Here is a 25,077-nt window from a genome sequence, read left to right as displayed (position 1 = left end):
AAAGCGCTATACATTATCATTATTATTATCTCTGAACACCACACCTCTTTATCCACGATAGTCTTTAGATAAATGTTATTATTGCACTGTGAATTTAAAAAAAAAAAGAGCAAAGTTGACGCAAAAGACGTTTCTGGAGTCCCAAAAGTTACCTGGTGCTGCTTTGAAAGTGAACACTGATTGTTTTTAGCAGGTTTCATGGGGCCAACGATCACAAGACTCGCTTGACCTGTGCATGACCGCATTAACTTTCTTCTTCTCAACTTTTAACTGCTTCTTCATTGCGACAAAAAAAAAACCAAAATAAGAGATAACGGCTTCCAAAAAAAAATCTCCCAATTTCACACTTCCTGAATAGATTTTGTAGAAGCGCTGAGAGGAACATCAGCCGAAGTGTCCCACTTAGAGCAGAGACGGGCGCCGGCACTACATGATGAAAACCCAAAAACAAACACGGTCGATGTGACCCGCTGACCAAAGAGGCGGGGTTGGTAGGAGTCTCCATTTATCATAGCCCAGACGGTCTTACCTGCATGAGTGTAACTTTAAATAGTGTCTATCTACCCACGTCTTTCAGAGAATGATTAATGCCTGTACAAAGAGCACTCTGTAGAATGGGGGGAGGAGCAATTGGTCGATCATAAAAGCAGTAAAATCAAAATAACCAGGCATGGCACATCTTCTCTTTGCTCTAAACTCCCAACTAGAGACAAGTTGGTGAAAAACAAGGTTCTTAGCAGGTGCGCGGCAAGATGTTTTAAGTAGGGGGGCTGCCAACTAAAACGAAAGGTATTGTGGCGAGCCGGCGTGGAACAATGAGTCGAGGGGCAGAGATCTTTTCCCGTGCCCCCATACACCGCATAACCCCGGGAATGCTCTTCTATTCACACCGGCCAGAACGGACCAGAACTGACAACAACGTAATGAGTCCCCCCCCCATATCCCAAGTGGCGACACCAGTCATGGTCCTACAGCCAGTTAGTCAGTAAACAAAACAACAACACAAGAATAACCACAACATGAACACCACACCATTAAAACAGAATTTTAAATCTTAACATTAACAGTCCCATCAGCCATTGCACTCTCCCCAGCACAGAACCGCCAACAGTCAGAGCGACCGCCTCCCCCGGTCGCTACAGTATGACGTCATTGTTTTGTTTGTAAGGTGTGTGTAGCAGATTTGGAACGGAGTGTTTACTCACTTTATTCCTAAACATGTACGTTCCACGCAGCCCGAACCCGCTGTATAAAATAAAGGTATGTTTTATTTTTTAGCATTTGTACGTTAGGAAAAGTTAGACATACTGTTGGGTCTAAGACGTTACACAGCCACCTGCTACTACTGGGGGGGGGGGGCTGCACCCACCACTAGGGGGAGCTGCAGCCCCCCTTCCCGTGTTACTGGTTCTTACTGTCCCCGAACAAGTGCAGAGCGAGCGGTCTATTTTGACTTGGTTAATCTGTGTTAACCGCTTGTTGTGCCTCGGGAATGAAAACTTAATGCCCCCTTTTGACCGCCCAGCTTTGTTGAAAAGGATACATTGTTCGCGTATTTTGGGTGGATTATGAGGGACATGTCACAACAGTCATTTTTTACCCCCCCCCCCCCTTTGACAAAGTCTCTGGTGTCCACTGTCGTGAGCATTACTGTCAAGGATGCCAGCGAGGCCTAAGGAGGCTTTAATCCAGCCGGAGTCATTAGTGGCAGGTCATCTTAAAACAATCCGGGGTCAGGCCGCATTAGGGGCTGCAGAGGTCCGCTCCCGCCGGGTCACTGAACATGGCACAGACATATCGGCAGCTCCGTATGTCCCACAGAGCGCCTTTCTAACAATCTCTTCATTTCCCCGTGTGTTTGCTCGAGTGTTAATGTGTGCAATGTTCTGTTGCCTTTAGCGGTTCCTCAAAAACCATGAAACTCCTCAAATTAGAAGATAAAAACACATTATGAAGCTTTACTGATAGTGTCAGACTAAACGGTTATTGGATATAGTGATATGGCAATGTCGAGACTCAAGTTTGATCCGCTGCTGGACTCACTACAAGTTGCATTGGATGAGGCAGCTTGAAAATACCTGAAAGCTAAATACCACCTACGAAGGTCATCACTCGGTTCTGTGTAAAGTCTTTTAATATATTCTGTTGTCAGTGTGATATGATGCAGACCAATGCAAGACCAAGTTTGTGAGTAGTGTGTAGGAGAGACCCACTATCCACAGAATGTCTATTGTGCACGTGTTTTATACATGCACATTTACTATTGCTGCCTTTGTAGACATGGTAGTCTGTACAAAGATGTCTGTTATTGCCTGAATCCCTTTACATCCTTGTCCTCTTGATATTCCCAGATACAGTTGGGCAAAATCCTGTTGTGTGTGTACTGACAGGATTTTGGTGTAGGACAGATTTCTACTGAGCATAATTGTAGTCGGCATCGAAAAGGTGAAGCATAGCGGTCTATTCCATTGCCTACCAACATGGGGATCGCCGGTTCGAATCCCTGTGTTACCTCCGGCTTGGTTGGGCATCCCTACAGACACAATCAGCCGTGTCTGCGGGTGGGAAGCCGGATGTGGGTGTGTGTGCTGGTCGCTACACTAGCGCCTCCTCTGGTCGGCCGGGGGCCCTGTTTGGGGGGAAGGGGGAACCGGGGGGAATAGCGTGATCCTCCCACATGCTACGTCCCCCTGGCAAAACTCCTCGCTGTCAAGTGAAAAGAAGCGGCTGGTGACTCCACATGTATCGGGGGAGGCATGTGGTAGTCTGCAGCCCTCCCCGGATCAGCAGAGGGGGTGGAGCAGCAACCGGGATGGCTCGGAAGGGTGGAGTAATTGGCCGGATACACTTGGTGGGGAAAAGGGGGAAAATCCCCCCCCCCCAAAAAAGAATCTGTACTTCATAAGAAATTTGGTATGCGTTGTCTTTTTTCCCCATTTTAAAGGTACAGTCTGGAGCTGGTGCACACAGCAGCTGTCCCCTCCACTTGTGCAGTTGTTTTGGTCAGACTTCATAACCATCGCTCACTTTATTACATGCAAATGAGAAAAGCCAGTCAGTGTCATATTGCTTTCAATTTGCTTTCAGTCGTCTCCATTTCTCAACCAAACACACAGTGGTGACCCGATGGCGAGACATGTCCTGTTTCCTATTGCCAGCAGAGCACTCGTATTGCTCCACATAGCTGTGGTGGTGCATGCCGTTACGGATTATACCTTCGAAGCAGTATTATTAGTAACAGCAGCACCAGTATTTGATGGAGTAGTACCGACAGTCGTCACCAAAACAGCAATAGTAGTAATAGCATCAACAGTGGAAGCACTAGTTTTTATAACAGTAGGCTACAGCTAATTGCAGTATCCCTAGTAATACCACTACTGTCGTGTTAGCGATAGCACTCCTGGTAGCTGCAGCAGCAGTAAAGGGAGCAGATAGAGAGCTTGTGATAGAGCCATATGGCTATCTTTAATGCATGAAAGTGTAGGCGAAGGCTTCATCTGCACAAGTCGATTGAGTTCAGCGACCTTAGCTTCCTTTGCTCTGGCACATTTGAGAAAAAAAATGGAAGGGTAGTGTGTATGTTTAACATTTCTAAGTAGGCCACCACTTAATCCAGGCAGTAAGCCAAAATAGAAATGCAAAGAATAACAGATAATTGCCATGCGTATAGCTGGTGCCATAAGGTCGCCGGTGCATCTGTGTCTCTCTAAACGGCGCTCTGAATACCTCCGTCATTAGGGAGAATAAGTTTCTGCTTGTTCTGCCCGCGTTGTTGGAATTAATTCGGCCCAATTGTCATTCATAATCTACGTGTTGCAGTTTTACTCTGACTGGGATAACGCTATCCTCCACTGTTTGCACTGTAATTAAAATTTCGATCATGTGTTGTAAACATTTAGGAGTGTCCGTGTGAATATTCATCAGCTAACTGGCGGAGGCACACAGGGCCGCTGAGTGTTGTGTGTGTGTGTGGGGCAATCATGGAGGAGTGTAGAGCCCCTGTGTGCAGAGCTGATTGGCCCTGTGTGTGTGTGTGTGTGTGCATGTGTGTGCGGAGTAGGCTTTATCTTCCACCCTGCCTTTCGTTGACGTGTCCTTGTTTAAACAGCTCCATCCCAGGTCAGCGAGGTCATCAAGGAGAAGGTGCAGCAGCGGAGCGTCCAGCTCTCCTGGCAGGAGCCCCAGCAGCCCAACGGGGTCATCACAGAATACGAAATCAAGTACTACGAAAAAGTGAGTTTTCTACAATAAGCTCTCTTTTCCGCCGATACGCAGTCTGTTTAGGATGTTTGTGTCGATGGCTCTGTGCCCGCCTGAACAACCGCCATTCTTTCAGAGCCCCCCCCCCCCCCCCCCATCTCTCAGCTTCACAGTTGCTGTTTTGCCAATGCTTCATTCTGTATTCTATCTGCATGCATCTGTGAGTGGAATTCACAAGAATCTGCGAGCACCTTCTTTGTCTTATAATTGCAATAATGAATGAGATGCTCATAAGATTTTAATCAGCCTGTAGTCCTTCACCGCCGCCCCCACGCACATGCTTGCGCATGCACTCTCACGGCGAGAATTGCCAATCTATTATCGTTATCTGCTCTCCTGTCGCATAGACTACACTCTGTTTCTCTTTTGTTTTTTTATTTTAATAACTGAACATATCAGCGGGGTTTTATGGAGCAATCTTAACCCAGACAATCAAAGGCGGAGATGGCGGCGATGGCAGCGAGGCTGCGTTGCGACTCCTGCTCGCCACGACTTCTCTCTCCCACGCTCAGCCTCCTCCGTCACGTACGTCGGCCGTGTTCTGCCCAGCTGCAGAAGTGGAAAATTGGAAACGCCGACAACACCGCTAACAGAGCCTGGCATTCTATTTGGGCTTTTGCCGAGCAAACCATTTACAGATCAGCGGCAAAGCACACAGTGCATGCGGCTTGTGCGTCCAACTGCTTCTCGCCTGATGAAAAAGACGTTTTCTGATGCCCTTAACTGCTGTGTATGACAGAGCTATTGAGCTGCGGCGAGGAGTCCGACGTGGATTATGAACTGAAACGCCGAAAATTGAAACACAACACGGTGCCAAAATAACAACCAGTTTTGTTACCACTAGTGTTGTGCAGCATGGACGGTATTATTATCGTCATGATAATCACAGGGGCTGTCTCCATGATGTCGATATTGGTCATGATATGTATCTGATACAGTAAAGTGTAATAGAAAGCCAAAACCTGGTTTCAAATAATACCCCCTCAAATATCTCAGAACTCATTCTGTGAGAAGTTTTAGGCAAAATATTTGTGCAATTGTTAATTTAAACCACAAAATCGTGTCTCGTGTTATGACAATATCCTAATTTCATCTGTTGAAAAACGATATGCAATAATATTGAATAACCACCCAGCCAAAGTTGCCACTACGCTTCAAGCTCGCTCATTTGAATGGTCTCATATTACATTGACATACAGTATAACATTTTTAAACTTAATTCCTTCAACAAATACCTGAAAAACAGCTCAAGATCAAATTATATCCAGTAACATGTTTGAAATACACACCAGCAAATATATGAAGTTGTTGGTTGTCAATTTTTTTTTTTTTTTTCCCCAAACATATGTGGCCATCTCATGTTTTGATATAAAACGGCATCTGTTTCTTGTCCAGGACCAGAAGGACCGCATCTACTCGACGGTCAAGTCCAAGTCGACATCAGCCACGGTGAACAACCTGAAGCCAAGTACAGCCTACGTCTTCCAGATCAGGGCTTTTACAGCAGCGGGCTACGGCACCTACGGCCCCAGGCTAGAGATTACCACCAAGGAAGAAGCCACAGGTAGACAGACACACACACAACACAGACAAACACACACACACACACACACACACACACACACACACAGTCTGCAGTCATGTTAGAAGTCAGCCCTTCCATCGCATGTTGCAGTACTGCTGCTGCAGCGCTGCCCTAGCCATTGGTGGAGAGTTGAACACTGTGTTGTCTTCTAAGCCGGTGGACAAAATAAGGAGTGATGTCAGAAGAAGTTTGATTGAGTCACACAGATTTGCTTTATAACGTGGCCACTGGGTTCGAACTGGCAGCATGTAAAGAAAGAATAGTTGGCATTGGGACGTGCAGTACGAACCTAGAACAGAATGATGCTGCCATTTCATGTGTACTACTAGAGGGCATGGGTGTAGGGGTGGGGGGCTCCTGCTCCCCCCTCCTGCCAATCCCTACCTATGTTCATGAACTGTCAGCTCTAGGCAGAACACGGCCAGTTCACCCTGATGGAATAGTATATTGTTTTGACATTCTTAATTTTTCATAAAGGGAAACAGAACACAATGTCCCACATAATGTCTGTACATGTGTTGTAGGGATAACAAGCCATTAGCAGCCATGATACCGAGAGGTTATTTGTGTCTGAACCTGTGCTGGACAATTTATGGATCGGTTTCTTTGTCTCAAGCATTCAGTGGCTTTTGATACGACAGCTGTATGTCGCATTGTTATTCACATTTTCTTATACAATTTAGCTGATTTGGATGTGGCCAAACCGACGGCTGAGGCAGACCAGGAAGTAAGTTGTAGTTACCACATTCCATACAGTTTTAGCATCACTTCAGAGACACACGATAGACTGCTCAGTATTATGGCTGCTAATGGAGTGTAATCCCTACAACATACTGTATATATAGGGAAAAAACTTTTAATACATAGCAGTACAAGCTTGTTTCGTGTGTCGCGCACTCATCATCTGCTAATGTGTATATATATATATATTCATACACATTGTATACATACATTATGTATAATGTATATACATGTGTTTATATAATGTATATGCATATATATTTAATATATATTATTTTCATACAATTTTTCATGTATATTTCACACACACACACACACACACACACACACACACACACACACACACACACACACACACACACATATCTATATGAAGTGAAATGACAAGTAGTGTTCCTGATATATACACTACCGTTCAAAAGTTTGGGATCACCCAAACAATTTCGTGTTTTCCATGAAAAGTCACACTTATTCACCACCATATGTTGTGAAATGAATAGAAAATAGAGTCAAGACATTGACAAGGTTAGAAATAATGATTTGTATTTGAAATAAGATTTTTTTTACATCAAACTTTGCTTTCGTCAAAGAATCCTCCATTTGCAGCAATTACAGCATTGCAGACCTTTGGCATTCTAGCTGTTAATTTGTTGAGGTAATCTGGAGAAATTGCACCCCACGCTTCCAGAAGCACAAACAGGCTCTAACAGGTACTATTTAATGAAGATGCCAGTTGGGGACCTGTGAGGCGTCTGTTTCTCAAACTAGAGACTCTAATGTACTTATCTTCTTGCTCAGTTGTGCAACGCGGCCTCCAACTTCTTTTTCTACTCTGGTTAGAGCCTGTTTGTGCTGTCCTCTGAAGGGAGTAGTACACACCGGTGTAGGAAATCTTCAATTTCTTAGCAATTTCTCGCATGGAATAGCCTTCATTTCTAAGAACAAGAATAGACTGTCGAGTTTCAGATGAAAGTTCTCTTTTTCTGGCCATTTTGAGCGTTTAATTGACCCCACAAATGTGATGCTCCAGAAACTCAATCTGCTCAAAGAAGTGCCCATCCAACCAATCCAACTTGTGGGAGCTGCTTCTGGAAGCGTGGGGTGCAATTTCTCCAGATTACCTCAACAAATTAACAGCTAGAATGCCAAAGGTCTGCAATGCTGTAATTGCTGCAAATGGAGGATTCTTTGACGAAAGCAAAGTTTGATGTAAAAAAAATCTTATTTCAAATACAAATCATTATTTCTAACCTTGTCAATGTCTTGACTCTATTTTCTATTCATTTCACAACATATGGTGGTGAATAAGTGTGACTTTTCATGGAAAACACAAAATTGTTTGGGTGATCCCAAACTTTTGAACGGTAGTGTATATATATATATATATATATATATATATATATATATATATATATATATATATATACACGCACGCACACACACACACACACACACACATATATATACTATATGTCATTGAAAAAACTCACATTTTGATATTTTATTTTTCTGCAATGTTTTCTACGATTGTGATATGAAAAAATACAGGAATTTTCCCCAGATGACTTGGAATAGCTCTATTTGGAAAGACTTAATCATTCTAGGATGATTTGGGATTGGGTTTTTTTTTTAGGGGGTGCATCTGCATAGAAAATAATAATAATAATAAAAGCTGAATTGTAGAGATTAGTGTGTAAATATCTGGCCATCCTACCGTGAGAGAGGGAAACTGCTGTGCACGCCCGGCGCACAGCAGGCAGAGAACGATCAACAGCGGACAAACGTGCATCCTGATACGGGTTGGAAATAAACGCTCCAAAATACACACAGTCCACAGTTCACACTATGTAGTCTGTCTTCACTTCACCAAAATAAAATCATCAATGAATGCGAGAAGAGGGGGGAAAAAAACACCTGGACTTAAAGATGATTTGAACAAACTGCTTTTTGTTTTGCAGACAAATCTTTTTTCTTCCCCCCCCCCCTCTTCCTCGCTCACTCTCAGGTTGTGGTCGGCAGTTGGCGGGGCCTACTTTGGCTGTTTGATAAACCGATCAAGAGTGATTGTGATTGGTGGTTAGCTGTGCATGAGCCTGCATGCCACTCATGAGCAACAACCTCCCTTACTCATCTGCAAGACTTCTCTTGTAGATGAGCAGTGGGAAATGAGACTCGTGTGAGTTTCCCTTTTGTACCATCAAGCAGCAGAAAGATGCAGCACGTGCTGCCATGTGACTATTTTGCATGCCCACATTGCGATGACAATGCTGTAACAACATTGTGCAGGCCTGATATATATGTATAAATGTTTCCAGGGGTTTTATACAACCGCTCTAAAGGCAGTGACACAAAGTTGTCCCCCCCCCGTTTCTCCCCAATTGTCCCTGGGTGTGAATGTGTCGGCTCTGTAATGTACTGGTGGCCTGTCCAGGGTGTCTCCCCGCCTGCCGCCCCTTGACTCTTGGGATAGGCTCCAGCTTCCAGCGACCCAGATTGGGATAAGCGGCTTGGATAATGGATGGACGTATCCGTCCAATTACCCCACTCTTCCGGGCCATCCTGGTCGCTGCACCACCCTCTCTGCCAATCCAGGGAGGGCTGCAGACTACCACATGCCTCCTCCGATACATGTGGAGTCGCCAGCCACTTCTTTTCACCTGGCAGTGAGGAGTTTCACCAGGGGGACGTAGCGCGTGGGAGGATCACGCTATTCCCCCCCAGTCCCCCCCCCCCCAAACAGGCACCCCGACCGACCAGAGGAGGCGCTAGTGCAGCGACCAGAACACTTACCCACATCCGACTTCCCACCCGCAGACACAGCCAATTGTGTCTGTGGGGACGCCTGACCAAGCCGGAGGCAACACAGGGATTCGAACCGGCAATCCCCGTGTTGCTAGGCAACGGAATAGACCGCCACACTACCCGGGTGCCCCGGCAGTGACACAAAGTTGACATGAGGTGTGACTGCAATGAATAACACAGGGTGTCAAACAACCAGACATCCCCGGTTAAGACAAATTGTGACTATTTGAAAACACTTTTCTTTCTTTCTTTCTTTTTTAATGGAGCGCTACTGCCATAATAGCCCAGGAAACGGTGAGCTTTCAAGTAAGCAGAAACAATTTGCCTCTATTTCACACTAATAAAACTTTATGGGGAAAATGACTAAGCAGAAGCTCAAAGTGCAGTCATGAGAATAAGCTCATCTGGAGCAGAATCCGTCCCGTTACATGTGGTGTACTTGTCTCGCTCGGCGTCGTGGATTTCGGTAAGCGGCTGAAGTATTTGCATTTCACTTGTTGTGGGTTATCACAGTTCACAACACCGTAGTGGAAGGAAAAAAATGGGATGCATAAATCGTTCCGGTTTTTAAGTTGCTGCACCTTTCTCTCGCTCTCTCTTTCCTTTTCTCTCCTTCCTTCAGCAGGTAAGCGTACGCCGCATGGTAAAAGGCATACATTACCTACCAACACAGGGATCACAAGTTTGAATCCCCGTGTTACCTCCGGCTTGGTCGGGCATCCCTACACACACAATTGGCCGTGTCTGTGGGTGGGAAGCCGGATGCGGGTGTGTGTCCTGGTCGCTGCGCTAGCGCCTCCTCTGGTCAGTCAGGGAGTCTGTTCAGGCGGGGGGGGGGGTGGGGGACTGGGGAGAATAGCATGATCTCCCCCCACGCGCTACATCCCCCTCCTGGCGAAACTCCTCACTGTCAGGTGAAAAGAAGCGGCTGGCGACTCCACATGTATCGGAGGAGGCATGTGGTGGTCTGCAGACTTCCCAGGATCGGCAGAGGGGGCGGATCGGAAGAGTGGGGTGATTGAGCGAATACGACTGGGGAGAAAAAGGGGGGGAAACGGATGCATTTATTCACACATGCAACACACATTTATACAACCTGCAGAGCTGTGCACTGCAGAGCAGAACGGCGCCACCCTGCTCTGTAGTGGAAGTTTACCGCCGTCGTTGAGTTACCATGCAACAGAGTCCTCTCCTCTGGTGAAATCCATAACATACGAGGGGTCCAGAGAGCGATACGTGACACTACACGACAATTGAAGGCCTTGAATTCCTCCCAACATTGATGATGGGTGAGGTATTCCGAGCTGATATGAGGAGCAGCTGGCCGCACCGTCCTACATTCCTTCTCCTCGCCGAGGCTACGCCGCTCTCTTACGAACCTCGAGACGACGTTGGGCCACAAAAGTCATTACTCACTTTCCAAAATATTTATACAGTGTCGACCCGCTTGATTTAAAATGCATGAATAACTCACACTCTCTCACACACACACACACACACACACACACCGTGGTGTTATATACGGTGCTCAGGTGGAACCCGTTCTTCTGAGCCGATCGGCAGTTTGTCAATGCAAACAGTCTGACCGCTCTAAGAGCGCTGAGTGGGAAACACTCCAACCTGAATGTGTCTTTGTTTGAGATGAAGGGCAACGCCGTCGCCGTCTGGGACCATTAAGCCCACTTTCTGAAACAGTAGAGCCGTGTGTATGAGGAAGGTTCAAAAATAGAACTGTCCCTCCTCCTCTCCTCTTCTTCACTCCCTCATACTCTCTCTCTCTCAGAGGATAGGAGAGAGAGGGAGGAAATGCTCAGTCTCTCTCCGCCGCTCATTGGGCGCCATTATGTCCTGCAGATCCCTGCCTTTGATGTACTGAAAGTTCATACTGTGCGTCGCTGTGAATTCATGTTTTTTGCATCCCCCTGTTTGTGTGTGTGTGTGTGTGTGTGTGTGCGTGCGTGTGTGTGTCTGTTTCCCCTCTCCCCAGCCGCCATCGTCTCCAGCGAGCAGAACCCCGTCATCATCATCGCGGTGGTGGCCGTGGCGGGGACCATCATCCTGGTGTTCATGGTGTTCGGCTTCATCATCGGGAGAAGGTACGCTCTCGCGGGCCCCATTGACTCTCCGCTCCTGTGAGTCTCCGCTTGTCGGTTAGCTTTTCTGTCACTCACAGAAACACCCCACCCCCACACAGCCGCGGGGCCGCCCGCACCCACCCACCCGTCATCCTGTGGCATGCTGTGCTAATGACTTGTGATTCATCTTTTCTTTTCTTTTTTTTTTTTTGGGGTCATTTCCTGCACGCATTGTGAAGAAAAACACATTTCTGTATTTTTATTTATTTTTCTTTTTTCCACTCTCCCTTCTTTTGTGAAATGCAGCCATTATGGTACAAGTACTCCAGAATGATAAGAGCTTAGCTCCACATGTGTCCATCTGTGTGTGTGTGTGTGTGTGTGTGTGTGTGTGCGTGCGTGCGTGCTGGACAGTCAGATTGAAGTATAGCAGCGCTTTCTGCCCCCCCACCCCACCCCATCTCACTCACACACACACACACACACACTCTCACACACACACACACTTCCTGACCAAGCCTCAGCCCCTCAGTATCCTTCAGCAGTCATTACGGCCATTCCCTCACATGCTTCATGGTTGTTTTCATCCCCGTGGATATCACTTCATCAGAGCCTGCCTCCCACGGGGCTCTTTCAAGGCATGTGCAATCCAGGCGGCGTGGACACACACTACACATGTGCACTTTCATGCACAATACATCAGTCTAACTGCATGTCCGTCACTCCTGCTTCATTATAGGCCTTCCCACACAGCTTGGTTTTTTTTTTTTTTTTTTTTGCAGTTTGTTTTCAGAGACCAGCCCTGTGCACTAAACTGCATGCTGCAGGGAGCCCTCAGGGCTGTGATATTACAAATTAATATCACCAGACATGTTGAACAGCCCTTTACAGCGCATGTGTGTATCATTTTATATGTTAGATGGTATTGCCAAAGGGAGCCCAACTCTGCGACCCACAGTGGATCACAGCAGCGGGCTTTTGCTGAGATGGTTTCCCATGATTCATAGCTCGTCCCGCTCAGCTGGTTGTCTTAAGAGACTTGTCTTGACTGGCATTAGTTGCAGCACTGAAATTCTTGTTAAATAGGGTGTTTATTTCTGCCGTACAATTAGTTGATTCTGTGACCCCCCCCCCCCTCTCACCCCCCCCTTCACTCCCCCCCCCACTCTCCCCCCTCTCACTCTCTCTCCCCCTCCTCTCTCCTCTCTTTCCCTCTCTCTCTCGCTCTCTCTCCTCCCCTGTGAAGGCACTGCGGGTACAGCAAGGCAGATCAGGAGGGAGATGAAGAGCTCTACTTTCAGTGTGAGTGCCTGCTTTCATCAGTTTAAACACCACCATACACACACACACACACACACACACACACACACACACACACAAATACACATTCAGAGAAGTACACAAACAAGAAGATACACATACAAACACATGCAAATGCACACGGATATGCACATGCACACAAACTTAAACATCTCAATTACAACACACTGGAGAGAATCACATTAGTTTGTGTGTTTTTTAACATTTTATGATCTGAATTCGAGTCAAATCTGGAGACAACCAGGCTAACTAAAACCTGTCCGCTGATCGGGACATGCCAGTCCTTCCAGATGAAGACGTGAAGTCACTAAACCAAAAAAAAAAAAAAAAAAACCAACAAGAATATGTTTGCCCATCATATATAGACAGAGCACGGGTCGACCCCTTGAGGATGCAACCCGCATTAAAAATGTAAAAAGTCTCAACACAGACTCCTTTCCAGGAGGGACACACGGCTCCTGGCAGGGCTGAGGCGTGTGCATAGTTTGCTCAGTTTCCAAGGGTTCCTTCTTGGCTCCTTATAGCCGTTAAGAAGAAGAGCTTTTTTTCCCCACACCGATACACCAACCCCCTTAATGATGCCCCTGGAGATGCGGCTGCAGACAGCTGCCCGAGTGGAGCCGTAATGATCCGCGCTGTAGGCAAACTGCTGATTTGGAATGAAAAGGTCACCGGGTGTCACAAAGTGAGCCGCAGCCAGTACTGGGCGAGCCCTAGTTTGCCACCGCTAAGTATCTGACAGATCGGCCCTCAGCCACACATGGGTCCACCTGCTAAAAAACACACTGCGGGTACCGAAACAAGAAGGGTTTGCCGTAAATGGGGGCGGGGGTACTCTGCAGCGATATCACAATATCAGATGACGAGAGTACACCGGGGCAGCGCGAGCTAGACAGTTCGCGAATCCAACATGTAGACCCAATTTGTTCGGTGTGTGTGTGGGAGGGGGGGGTCACAGTAAGCTGTTTCCTGTCAGAGCCGCTGACATCTCAGATGGACGGAGCAATTATAGGAGCGAGTAGAGGGAAATCTCAGCTGGCAGCGCTCCTTGCCGTAGCACGATGTCGTATTTACGCCGTCGGATCGGCCGCCGTGGCGTTGCCAAATGCGGCAACCATGCCCGTCGGGCTGGCCCGGTGTGCCGGGAGCTACGAGCAATTCCATTACATTGTTCTGGCCTGCCCGTTCCTGCTTATACCCAGTGCATCGTGGTTGTAGTAGCTCATTAAATGTGAACGCTGACAGGTGATATTGTTTTGAAAAGAATATAGAACGCGTGGCGTTTGAGTCCCCAGGCGGAGGGAGTTAATCTAATAGCGCCTAATGTGGCGGCTAACTCAGTTGTGTGTTAAAACACTGCCACGTTCGTTTTTTCTTCTTCTCTGTAATCTGTTCTACCACGTCTGTTTCGCCGCTTTTAATATTCCTCTGCCACTAAAAATCTAAAACATCACTTGCTCTGTTTTCTTGCCAGTGATTTAAAATTGGCCGTACATTCAAGTGCAGATATATATCAGACAATGTGAAACCGTAAAACAACTGGTCTACAAATCAACATGGCTGGCATGTTGACCTCCTGCTGAGTTTTTTTTTTTTTTTTTTTTAAGAGGCATATGTTTTTGGATTGAGGTCATTTGAATCACAAGGTAGCTGTCTAGCCTTACAGAAAAATAAAAGACAATAAAAAATGCCAGCTTGGGGGGGGCGCTTAAATCTCAGCTCCTCTTTTGTAATGAATTTTCCTGCACACACGGACCTTTCTGACTGGCGTAGCTGCTTTGCGTCAGTTGGCTGTACGAATCGCCGGTCTCGGTAATCGCTTGCCTGTCGAGCGCCCCCGGCGTTGTGCGGTGTGCATATTTAATCGTAACAGTAATCCTCTTACCTTTCTACAGTTAAATTTCCAGGCACCAAAACGTACATTGACCCCGAAACCTACGAGGACCCGAACCGGGCTGTCCATCAGTTTGCCAAGGAACTGGACGCCTCCTGCATTAAAATCGAGCGGGTTATCGGAGCAGGTGAGCGCAACACGCCACATCTCTGGGCTCTCCTCTGCTCAGTGCCGCCGAGCTCTCATACATCACAGTGACAGCTAGATATTTACACCTTGAACGGGGACGCGGCTCTGTACATTCTGTATTGATAGCACAATTTGAAAAAAAAAGGGGGGGGGTTCATTGCAATTAATGTGTGGGCTGCATGTTTTGTGGAGGCTGATGAGAAGATACCTAGAGCTGAAAAACTGCTGCCACGTGGGTTTTTGGGGGGAGTTGGTCACTGACAGCATCTATGCATCTCTCGCATGTCTCATTATAGGTCTTGGTTACTCTCCCCCGAGTACAACAAGATGTCACACACCAATTTATTTTCTCCACCAGCACAGCTGTTTTGTCTCAAAATACACCAGTAAATTTGTCATTGTGAAGTGCTTGATTTTTTTTTCTTCTTCATCTCACCCCCCTTTCCCTATCATGACTTGTTCTATCCATCACAGGAGAGTTTGGGGAGGTCTGCAGTGGCCGTCTGAAGCTCCCCGGGAAGAGGGACGTGTCAGTCGCCATCAAGACGTTGAAAGTGGGCTACACAGAGAAACAGAGGCGGGACTTCCTGTGCGAGGCCAGCATTATGGGCCAGTTCGACCATCCCAATGTGGTTCACCTGGAAGGAGTGGTGACAAGAGGTAATTAACTGAAAAATGCAAGGGAGCGCACTTTTGAAGGTGACGTCAATGCAGATATACTGCACACATTTTTACTGACATCTGCAGCGCAGACCACTTATACCATAGTGATCACGGCCATAGGGATCAACTTAACCATCCGTCCATTATCCCAACCGCTTATCCTGCTCTCAGGGTCGCGGGATGCTGGAGCCTATCCCAGCAGTCATTGGGCGGCAGGCGGGGAGACACCCTGGACAGGCCGCCAGGCCATCACAGGGCCGACACACACACACATTCACACCTAGGGACAATTTAATACGGCCGATTCACCTGACCTATATGTCTTTGGACTGTGGGAGGAAATCAGCGGAGACACGGGGAGAACATGCAAACTCCACACAAAGGACGACCAACTTATACCGATCAAACTTCACTCATTCCCATTGTAATGCTGTGAAATCGAATGTCAAAGTGTTTAACCAGTTCTTTTGTTTACTCCCATCATCCCATGATATTGAACTGTGCCACTTTGGCTCTGTAAATCCAAAAATCCACCTCCAGGATCACCAGATAGTCTGAAGTGGCTTAGGTCTAGACTTACTGTTATCAAGAATGTACGCTAAGCGAAGTTACTGCAACCTATAGGTATTTTCAATTTCCTGTTGGAAGTGTTTTAAGTGACACATATTGTGTTACGGTACAAAGTCAATTAAATCCACAATGAATATACATTGAATTATATAGTTTTTTTCACCTTGCTTTTACTGCAGTTTTGTCAAAAACAGCCATTTTGATGCCAAAAGGATGTTTAAAAATACTATAAGATAGTGTTTTGGGTGAAAGTATATTTAGTTGCAGTAGGATAAATTACCACAAGAGTGACATTGTATCTAATTAGATGAGCCATACTCCTTGTTTTACATTCTCTCATTGAGACAGTAATAAAAGTAACAGATGGTAACTTTTAATTAAAAGCTAATGAAACGCACAGCTAAGAATAACTTGAAAACTAACCCAGTGTTTCAATACAGTCATTTACGGAGATGCTTGTACAAGCAAACAATAATTATGTGTCAATTAAAACACTCCATTTGTTATCTGCCCTTTTTCAGGAAAGCCGGTAATGATAGTGATTGAATACATGGAGAACGGCTCGCTGGATGCCTTCCTCAGGGTGAGTCTTGCTCTCAAAATACAGGAGGCCGCATTCGTACACAGACTGCTCTTTGCATTTGTCTTTTCTCGAAAGTCTCACTCAAGAACAGCTCAGCAGCAGGACTCGCACATCACATTGAATTTAATGAATCCTGTCCTCGCGCCTGCTGCAGTGCCATGACCTAAATTCCCCTCGTGGTCAGTGAAGATGGCTGACCCGGCTTGTTTTTCCCTGTGCCATGCAGAAACACGATGGACAGTTCACAGTCATCCAGTTGGTGGGGATGCTGCGGGGCATTGCAGCTGGAATGAGATATCTCTCCGATATGGGATACGTCCATCGAGATCTGGCCGCCCGGAACATCCTCGTCAACAGTAATCTTGTATGTAAAGTGTCGGACTTCGGCCTGTCAAGGGTGATAGACGACGATCCTGAGGCTGTCTACACAACAACTGTGAGTCAATTAAACAAGCCCCATATTGCTTTCTCTCTTCCCCCCCCCCCCCGCCCCTCCCCAGACACCGACAGCTCCCCTGGAATTTTCAAATGGAGACACAGCGAATGCATGAAAATAGAGCCCAAGTTTGTGTGTGGGCATGCTTATACACACCTCTCCGACTCCTTCAGAATGCAAGACCAGTGATATATCCTGCCAGAGTTTGTCAGAGAGGCTGTTTGCTTTTGGTTTTTACCCCCAACCCCTGTGTGTAACGTTGAAACTCTCTAATTGATGTTTTAGGGGAAGATGCAGGATGTTGTGAGTGTGATCTTTACTCCAGCCACTGACCTGTATTTCACTGAACAGGGTGGAAAAATACCTGTCCGGTGGACTGCGACAGAAGCCATCCAGTATCGTAAATTCACCTCCGCCAGTGATGTGTGGAGTTACGGCATTGTCATGTGGGAGGTCATGTCCTATGGGGAGCGGCCTTACTGGGACATGTCCAATCAAGACGTGAGTTGCCACCTGATACAAAGTCATTTATTTACCCACACGACATGTCTCCCATCATGCCGAGTGACTGACTGCCGCATAAACATAATTCCAAGGGCGTCAAGGGCGTTGTTTGTCACCTGGCGGGTCATCCCAAATTTTGATAATGGTAGGAAGTGCAGGACATAAACAAATTCTGTTCATGTTTAACCCCCCCCCCCCAAGGTAACACTAAGATGCTTTTATTTAGCATCGCTGAAAGATGAACAGTCTTCTGTTCGACCCGCGTATGTGTTTGTGAGATTGTCACAGAGGTAAAAGGAGGCGTGTGACGGTAACCTTTCTTCACTGCATCACCACTTAATGTCCATTTATCACCCTTGACCACGTGCTTTTCACTGGGCTTCGTTTGTGCAGAAATCTCACATGTAAGAAATTGTAATTCCAGTGCGGTAGCATGGCGCTGGAGACGGAAAAGGAGAGTCGAGGTGTTTTGAGGGCTTTGGATTATAGCACTTTGATGCCAACACCATGAATTATGAATTTTCATACCAATTTAGCGTTGGGCTCTTACGTCTTTTTCAGTTGGCATTTTGCCCTAACCGATATATTGCGTATTAATTTCCAAAAGACAAAGTTATAATAGGTTTTCATACATTTTGCTCAGGAATTGCCATGTGAACAAGTACAAACTCAGTCCCAGTGCCAAACCAAATGACAGCCATCCTCCAGAGAAAATGCCGTGTGTGTGATCTGACTAGATTAAACACCAATTAAGCCACCCCGCACAAAAGTGAGGAAATCACAGATAATAATAATAAAAAAAAATCTCACATTTTAAGCTCTCAGAGGACCGTGATGGGGACAAAGCGGCCAGACGATAACCTTGGGTGTAATTAGTTTAAAAGTCCTGATATGACTTCGCACTTTGCTTTCACCCTTATATGGCATAGTCACAGGGTTTGGCTTGAAATGAGCCCCTAATTGTAAAAATCCTGCATAAAAAAGAAACGTTACAGCCAGTGTAGATTATAATAAAAATAACAACAATAATGATAATGACACAAAAAATGATTTTATTCGAACAGCTTTGAACACTGATGATGAGTTTGTGAAAATGGGGACCAACGTGAATGGCAGAGCTGAAACAGTCCCACAGCTATTTTCTTGGTCATGCATTAACTGCAGTTTGAATTGCTCTCATTGCTTTGTTAAGAGAAACCGAAATAGATAAAGGTAAAACACATTCACCGCCTGCAGAAGGGGAAATTACACCGTCTGGGGTAACCCTTCAGTGGTGCACATCAAGCACTAGCAATGCATACACAAGACTTGCTCTGTTTGTTTTCGAAAACTTCAGAAATATATTAAAAGGGCATCCGGGTAGCTTGGCAGTCTACTCCCACCAACATGTGGATCGGTGGTTCAAATCCCCATGCTACCTAAGGCTTGGTCGGGTGTCCCTTACAGACAAAGTTGGCCCTGTCTGCAGGTGGGAAGCCAGATGTGGGTATGTATCCTGGTCGCTGCACCGGCGCCTCCTCTGGTCGGTCGGGGCGCCTGTTCGGGGGGGGGGGGGGGACTAGGGGGAATAGCATCATCCTCCCATGCGCTACGTCCCCTGGTGAAACTCCTCACTGTACAGTGTACTCCACATGTATCAGAGGAGGCATGTGGTAGTCCGCAGCCCTCCCCGGATCGGCAGAGGCGGGGGAGCAGAGATCGGGATGGCTCGGAATAGTGGGGTAATTGGCCAAGTGCAATTGGGGAGAAAAAAAAGGTGGGGGGGGGGTCCAAAAAAAAAAATCAAGGTTGTGGTAAATTGTAGTGGATAATTCCTGCAGCTCGCTGCATTTTCCAGATCCTCCAAAGCACAGGACCGACACAACAACAACTCTATTTACAAAATGTCACGAAGAGCAGTGGTGATTTAGTCAGCAGATCTCAACGGGCACCGTCGCCCGTTTTACCCGCGGGCTCGTACCAGCTGCCGCGGGACTCCGACTGAGCCACACCGCATGAAACCATTTCTTTTTGTCAGACGCCCGTGCATTTTGATCGATGATGGCTGGGTAAGTGTGTCGGCCTTAAGAGCCCTGCATGACACACATGTACACAGATGTACGCACAAGCGCACACACACAAGGTGCCACGCAGAGGACAAGTAGCGCTCCCCTCCGCCAAGTATGATTATGATTCTCAACCCCTCCCGGCCCGAGACACTGCTGATTGAGCAGTCACGTGTTGGAGATGCTAAACAAGATTACCGGGCATTATAAAGTGGGGTGTGTGGTGTGTGTGTGTGGTGGGGGGGGGGGGGGTTGACGCTCCGCTTCTTGACAGACGTCAATGTCAGAGATTTTTGTGCTCTGTCAAGACGTCGGCAAACATCTCCTCTGGGGGGGACGCGGGAAGAACAATATTTGCATTTTTTTGTGTGTTTTGCAGCAGTTGCGGGGCTTTGACACGTTTCCCTCCTTGGCTCGTTCTCCTTTGAGCGGTCCTGACAGGAAGAGCCGACGAATATATATGCAGGAAAACACGGCCTCACATCCACAGGAAAAAAAGGGGGGGGGTGGGGTGGGGGGTGCGGGCTGAAACCAAAGGTGCCCGCTGCACCCGGTGTTCTCACAGTATAGACTGTCAATGAACTCGGCGCTGAACTGTGTGCAGGATGCGGTGCAGGATCAGATCGGGTTTAAAGACTACGCAGATGGCTCTTTTATTATTATTATTATTATTATTATTATTCATTAGAGCTGCGTAAATGCAGCCTTTTGCAGAGACACATAAACAACGCGGGAAATGAGTCAGGGGGAAAACAGGCCCCGCTGTTTGCTTTAATTAATTTGACTTTGATCCATTGGTATGATAGACACGGGACGCTCCCCTGAAACCGCCGTCCTCCCTCCGCCGTGCCTGCCGAATCAGAAATCAAATCAAATCGCAGTCTTTTCTGTTCGCCAAGGTGGGTTTTCACAGACGAGGAATCTGAGCTGGACTGATGCTCACGTGTGACACTTAGGCGTAACACAAAATTAAGAAGGCAACAAATCACTATACATATATAAATAAAAAATCTGGACTTTTCTGTGTATAAACCTCATGCTGCAAGTACTTCTGTAGATAACATTGATAGTGATGTTGATAGATGCACTCCTGATAACAGAACAATAGAAAATAAATAACTGAACTGTATGTAAGTGCAGTATTACAGGGTAGCAGATGGGGAAAAAATGCTATCGATGTCCATAAGAATTGAGTGATAGTGGCAAGTTATGACCAAAAAATTAGATATTGGTTCTCACTATCTAATATGATGGAGCTGCCAGCATAGATGGATTCAGTTCTGTTTGTTTTGCTGTGTCAATTCCTGCTTTTATTTAGTGCATTATGGCCTTCGCATCTCATTAGATGTATGCTCATTGCATTAGAACACAAAACTATAGTGTCAATACTACAGTATTTATACTGTACACTAGCATTCATATCGGATATTATTCGAGATTAAGTATTAAGAAGACAATATGTCCCCAGTCGCTGTAACAAGACCTTCACAGAGCTGTCACATCCCGTCAGGCCTTCTCTTCAAATATTGTGATTAAACAACGTGAAATGTGCACAGAGGGGGCGTCCAGCTAGCATAGCGGTCTGTTCCATCGCCTACCAACGGGGATCGGCGGTTCGTGTCTGCGGGTGGGAAGCCGGATGTGGGTATGTGTCCTAGTTGCTGCACTAGCGCCTCATCTGGTCGGTCGGGGCGCCTGTTCGGGGGGGGAGGGGGAACTGGGGGGGGGGGGAATAGCGTGATCCTCCCACATGCTACGTCCCCCTGGTGAAACTCCTCACTGTCAGGTGAAAAGAAGTGGCTGGCGACTCCATATGTATCGGAGGAGGCGTGTGGTAGTCTGCAGCCCTCCCCAGATCAGCAGAGGGGTTGGAGCAGCAACCGGGACAGCTCGGAAGAGTCCTGTAATCGACCGGATACAATTGGGGAGAAAAAGAAGGGGGGGAATCCCCCCCCCCCCAAAAAAAGAAATGTGCACAGAGGGTGGTAACTCGTTTACACTGTGCCAGCTTGGCAGCAACCGATACCTAACACTCGGTCCTGTTTTGGATTTTTCCAGGTCATTAAGGCGATAGAGGAGGGATACCGCCTCCCCGCCCCCATGGACTGCCCCCCAGGCCTGCACCAGCTAATGTTGGACTGCTGGCAGAAAGACAGGGCTGAGCGGCCCAAGTTCGACCAGATCGTCGGCATCCTCGACAAGATGATTCGTAACCCCAACACGCTGAAAACCCCAGTGGGAACATGCACAAGGTGAGGCGCCCTTGCCGGTTAGACGTCACCACCGACTGCACAGCGCGGCGTGTGATAGAAACAGCAAATCATTTCTGAATGAACCGAAGACTGACATGTCCTCCTTTTTAAAACGTAGTTTTATGAGGTAAAACTTCATGACTTTTATTGGACTGCATCAGCGGGTGATCCAGAGCATCTGCAGATCATTGGCCTGTTCTACAGTAGATCACAGATGGAAGCCCAACCCCAGAAAATCAATAACTAAAAGCTGCTTCCATGGCTTTTTAGTCAATAGACAGGCTTTATAAATCAACCCCTGTAAAGAGTTCCTGCGACTTTCACATGCTGTCGTAGCTCCGAACCCCACGCAGACGCTTGTCAAATGATTTCTGCTCTTCGCACTGTTTGCACAGAATTGAGTTGGAAACTGGTTTAAAGAAGAAGAAAAAAAGCATTTCCTTCCATGGAGGCTGTAATGACCATTGGGAAAAACCCAGAATTGATTCAACAGATATTTTGTGAATAATATACCGATATAGTGTGAAGGAGAGATGAGGGGCTGCAATCGCTTGTGAACTTAGGTGTTGATTGAAGCCTCAAAATCAGCTGTTTGGTTCCCCGCTCATAATTTACTGCACCGCTGCACGCCTTCTTTTGTCTAATTGCGACTTGATGGTGTTTTCTGGGCAAACGTTTCCCTTTTTCCTCTTGTAAAGACGTACGCTGAACATCTCTGCTCTTCCTGCAGACCCATCAGTCCACTGTTAGATCAGAGCACACCCGACTTCACCGCGTTCTGCTCGGTGGGCGAGTGGCTGGAGGCCATCAAGATGGAGAGGTACCGGGACAACTTCACAGCGGCCGGCTACAGCTCCCTGGAGTCCGTGGCCAGGATGTCGATTGAGTACGTTGGTGGTTATTTAAGGTGTTAAACATCAATAGGAGCGGTTAATGGTAGTTAATAATAATGTTGATAGTGTCTGCAGTTAGACCTGCGTATTCGATTTCTTGATATCGTATCAATATCGTGATGTGGTTCTGGTAATATGGTGATACGACATAAATGTTGTCAGTCCCGGGTCTTAAAAGCTGCATTACAGTAAAGTGGGACAATTTTCTGAACTTATTCGACTGTTTTAGCCCATTGAAATGAGCAATGAACGTCTCTACCTGCTTGGACATCATATCCACTTTATTAATGACCATTTCTCATCAATTTACTTCTGTGTAAATATCTTACGAAAGGGGCAGTAGTCATTATAATCACATTATCGATATTGAACATATTCAGTCAGAAATGTTGTGATACTTACTTGTGGCAGTATCGCCCAGCCCTGTCTGCAGTATTGATAAGAACAGAGAAAATAAGAGATGTGTGTTCAGAGTTGTGAGGATACGTTTGAGCATCCTCCGTTGTGATTCATTTTACCAACGCCTGCGCTGGGTAGTAATCCTGTTTATTTTTTTCTCTGATTCATTTTTCAAAATTAATTAAATACCCCCAGCTATGAGTCTGACTTGGTTTTGCACGGGTGTATGGTACAGTGCGCTGATGTATGGGCTTACGTCCTGTCTTGCAGGGATGTGATGAGCTTGGGAATCACTCTGGTGGGCCATCAGAAGAAGATCATGAGCAGCATACAGACTATGAGAGCGCAGATGCTCCACCTCCACGGGACGGGCATCCAGGTGTGATGGAACACACCGCCCCCCACCCCACCCCACCCCTTAACCCCGTCCCCCTCCCCGCCGCCGCCCCGCCTTGGACAACGAGGCTACCAGAGCTTTCTGCAGCAGTGTTTGGGCAGATAGAAAAACGGGATAGCCGTCAAAGTGCAACGGCGTCTGTTATGTCTGACTCTTCCGGGTGTGTCTGGAGTGAAATCATTCCTTTGCCGCCTCCTCACCGAAGGATTTTGGTCCGCCAACAAAACCCCCACCGCCACATCCTCCAACCCCTTCCTCCTCCTCCTTCTCCTCCTACAGAGGGCACTGTATGGCAGAGGAAAAGGGCAAAGAGAAAAAGAGGGGAACGTACGGGATAAACCTACCTGGACAAGAGGACTCGTGTGGAAGCGCTTAGGAACTCAGCCACATATCAAACGGAGCAACGCAGAGGAGTTTTTGACGCTTATTACCTTGATCCTTTAACTTAATGACTGATTTACGTGCACACCATGAATATGGATTTCCTTTACAGAAAAAAAGAAAAAAAAAGAAAAAAAGCTTAAAAAAAACAAAACAACAAAAACAACATGTCCCCTTGCGGTGGTTTTCAGTATTTTTTTTCTAGCGTGTTAATTTTTGTGCCGGCCACGTGTCGTGGTTCATACGATAGTTTTTCCTTTTTATCTTCCTCAATTTTTTCTCTTCTACTTGGACTTGACAACAGGGTAATCTCTCTCTCTCTCTCGCTCTCTCTCTCTCTCTCTCTCTCATATCTGAGAATGTGGAAAATGAACTTTTGGATGGCGACTGACTTGACTTTAAAGGTACTTTTTGGCGGCATTTGCGTCGAAGACATGCTCGGGGCCGTCTTTTCTTTTCTTTCTTTCTTTTACTTGTTTGCGGCGAGCGAGTCGTGCTTTCCTCCATGTGGTGTCGCAAAAAGCGCCGCCCCGCTCCTCGGCTCGGGGGGATCGGGTGGGGGATCCACGTGGGTTTTCTTTTTAAGGGGGGGGGGGGTCGTCCTCCCCCGCAACGCGGACGCTCCAAGTTTTGTGACAAAACGTGACGAATTTTGTACGTTGGCGTTTTTTGGAGTGACGCGTCAACCGACGGGACTTGGACGCGGGAGCTGTTTTCAGGTTGAAACGTGGACTTTTATATCAGAGTACCGGTCTGCTTCGTCTTGGTCTTGGACGTGGTAAATGCTTGACGTTGCTGTCTGCCGTTCTCGATCAGAAACAGATGTCCTTTGTTCGGTTCTTCAGTGAAACGTTTTGGCACTATTTTGGAAAGGATTGTATCAAGTCTTTGGCCACCGTGAATTTTGTTGCCATCATTTTGCCTAAAATACCATGTTGCACACCGTGTTGTCCGGCTGCAGACGCGGAGGGCGTTCCTGGGGGGGGGGGGGGGTTGTCGGCCGTAGAAGTAAACCTGCCTTAAAATGTGTTCTAGAGTCAGTTAGCATTGCCGCTATTTTAGGCAATTCAATGGCAATGCTTTTTGCGGTCCTGTTAGGAATGTGGTCTTATTTCAAAGGGGGGTGACGGGAGCGAGCTCCTTATTGG

General features: G+C 46.8%; 1 protein-coding gene across 2 annotated transcripts in view; it reads left to right on the top strand.

The window, feature by feature from the left end:
* The window catches only part of epha7 (eph receptor A7), a 91,003-nt gene extending 67,467 nt beyond the window's left edge, over positions 1 to 23,536 (top strand). Inside the window, exons 6-17 of one of the 2 annotated variants that reach the window (XM_056294582.1) lie at positions 4,109 to 4,233; positions 5,656 to 5,824; positions 11,376 to 11,484; positions 12,710 to 12,765; positions 14,691 to 14,804; positions 15,281 to 15,466; positions 16,561 to 16,622; positions 16,849 to 17,058; positions 17,410 to 17,559; positions 21,666 to 21,859; positions 22,590 to 22,745; positions 23,422 to 23,536. In XM_056294582.1, coding sequence (XP_056150557.1) covers positions 4,109 to 4,233; positions 5,656 to 5,824; positions 11,376 to 11,484; positions 12,710 to 12,765; positions 14,691 to 14,804; positions 15,281 to 15,466; positions 16,561 to 16,622; positions 16,849 to 17,058; positions 17,410 to 17,559; positions 21,666 to 21,859; positions 22,590 to 22,745; positions 23,422 to 23,536 — 1,646 coding nt within the window. Of the gene's footprint in view, positions 1 to 4,108; positions 4,234 to 5,655; positions 5,825 to 11,375; positions 11,485 to 12,709; positions 12,766 to 14,678; positions 14,805 to 15,280; positions 15,467 to 16,560; positions 16,623 to 16,848; positions 17,059 to 17,409; positions 17,560 to 21,665; positions 21,860 to 22,589; positions 22,746 to 23,421 lie in introns of both variants that reach the window. The other variant, XM_056294581.1, reaches the window with a different exon arrangement.
* Positions 23,537 to 25,077: the final 1,541 nt, after the last annotated feature.

Source organism: Lampris incognitus, chromosome 15 (genome assembly GCF_029633865.1).
Source record: "Lampris incognitus isolate fLamInc1 chromosome 15, fLamInc1.hap2, whole genome shotgun sequence".
Lineage (NCBI taxonomy): Eukaryota > Metazoa > Chordata > Actinopteri > Lampriformes > Lampridae > Lampris > Lampris incognitus.
Note: the sequence above shows the minus strand (reverse complement) of the source record. Positions and strands in the feature narration are given on the sequence as shown.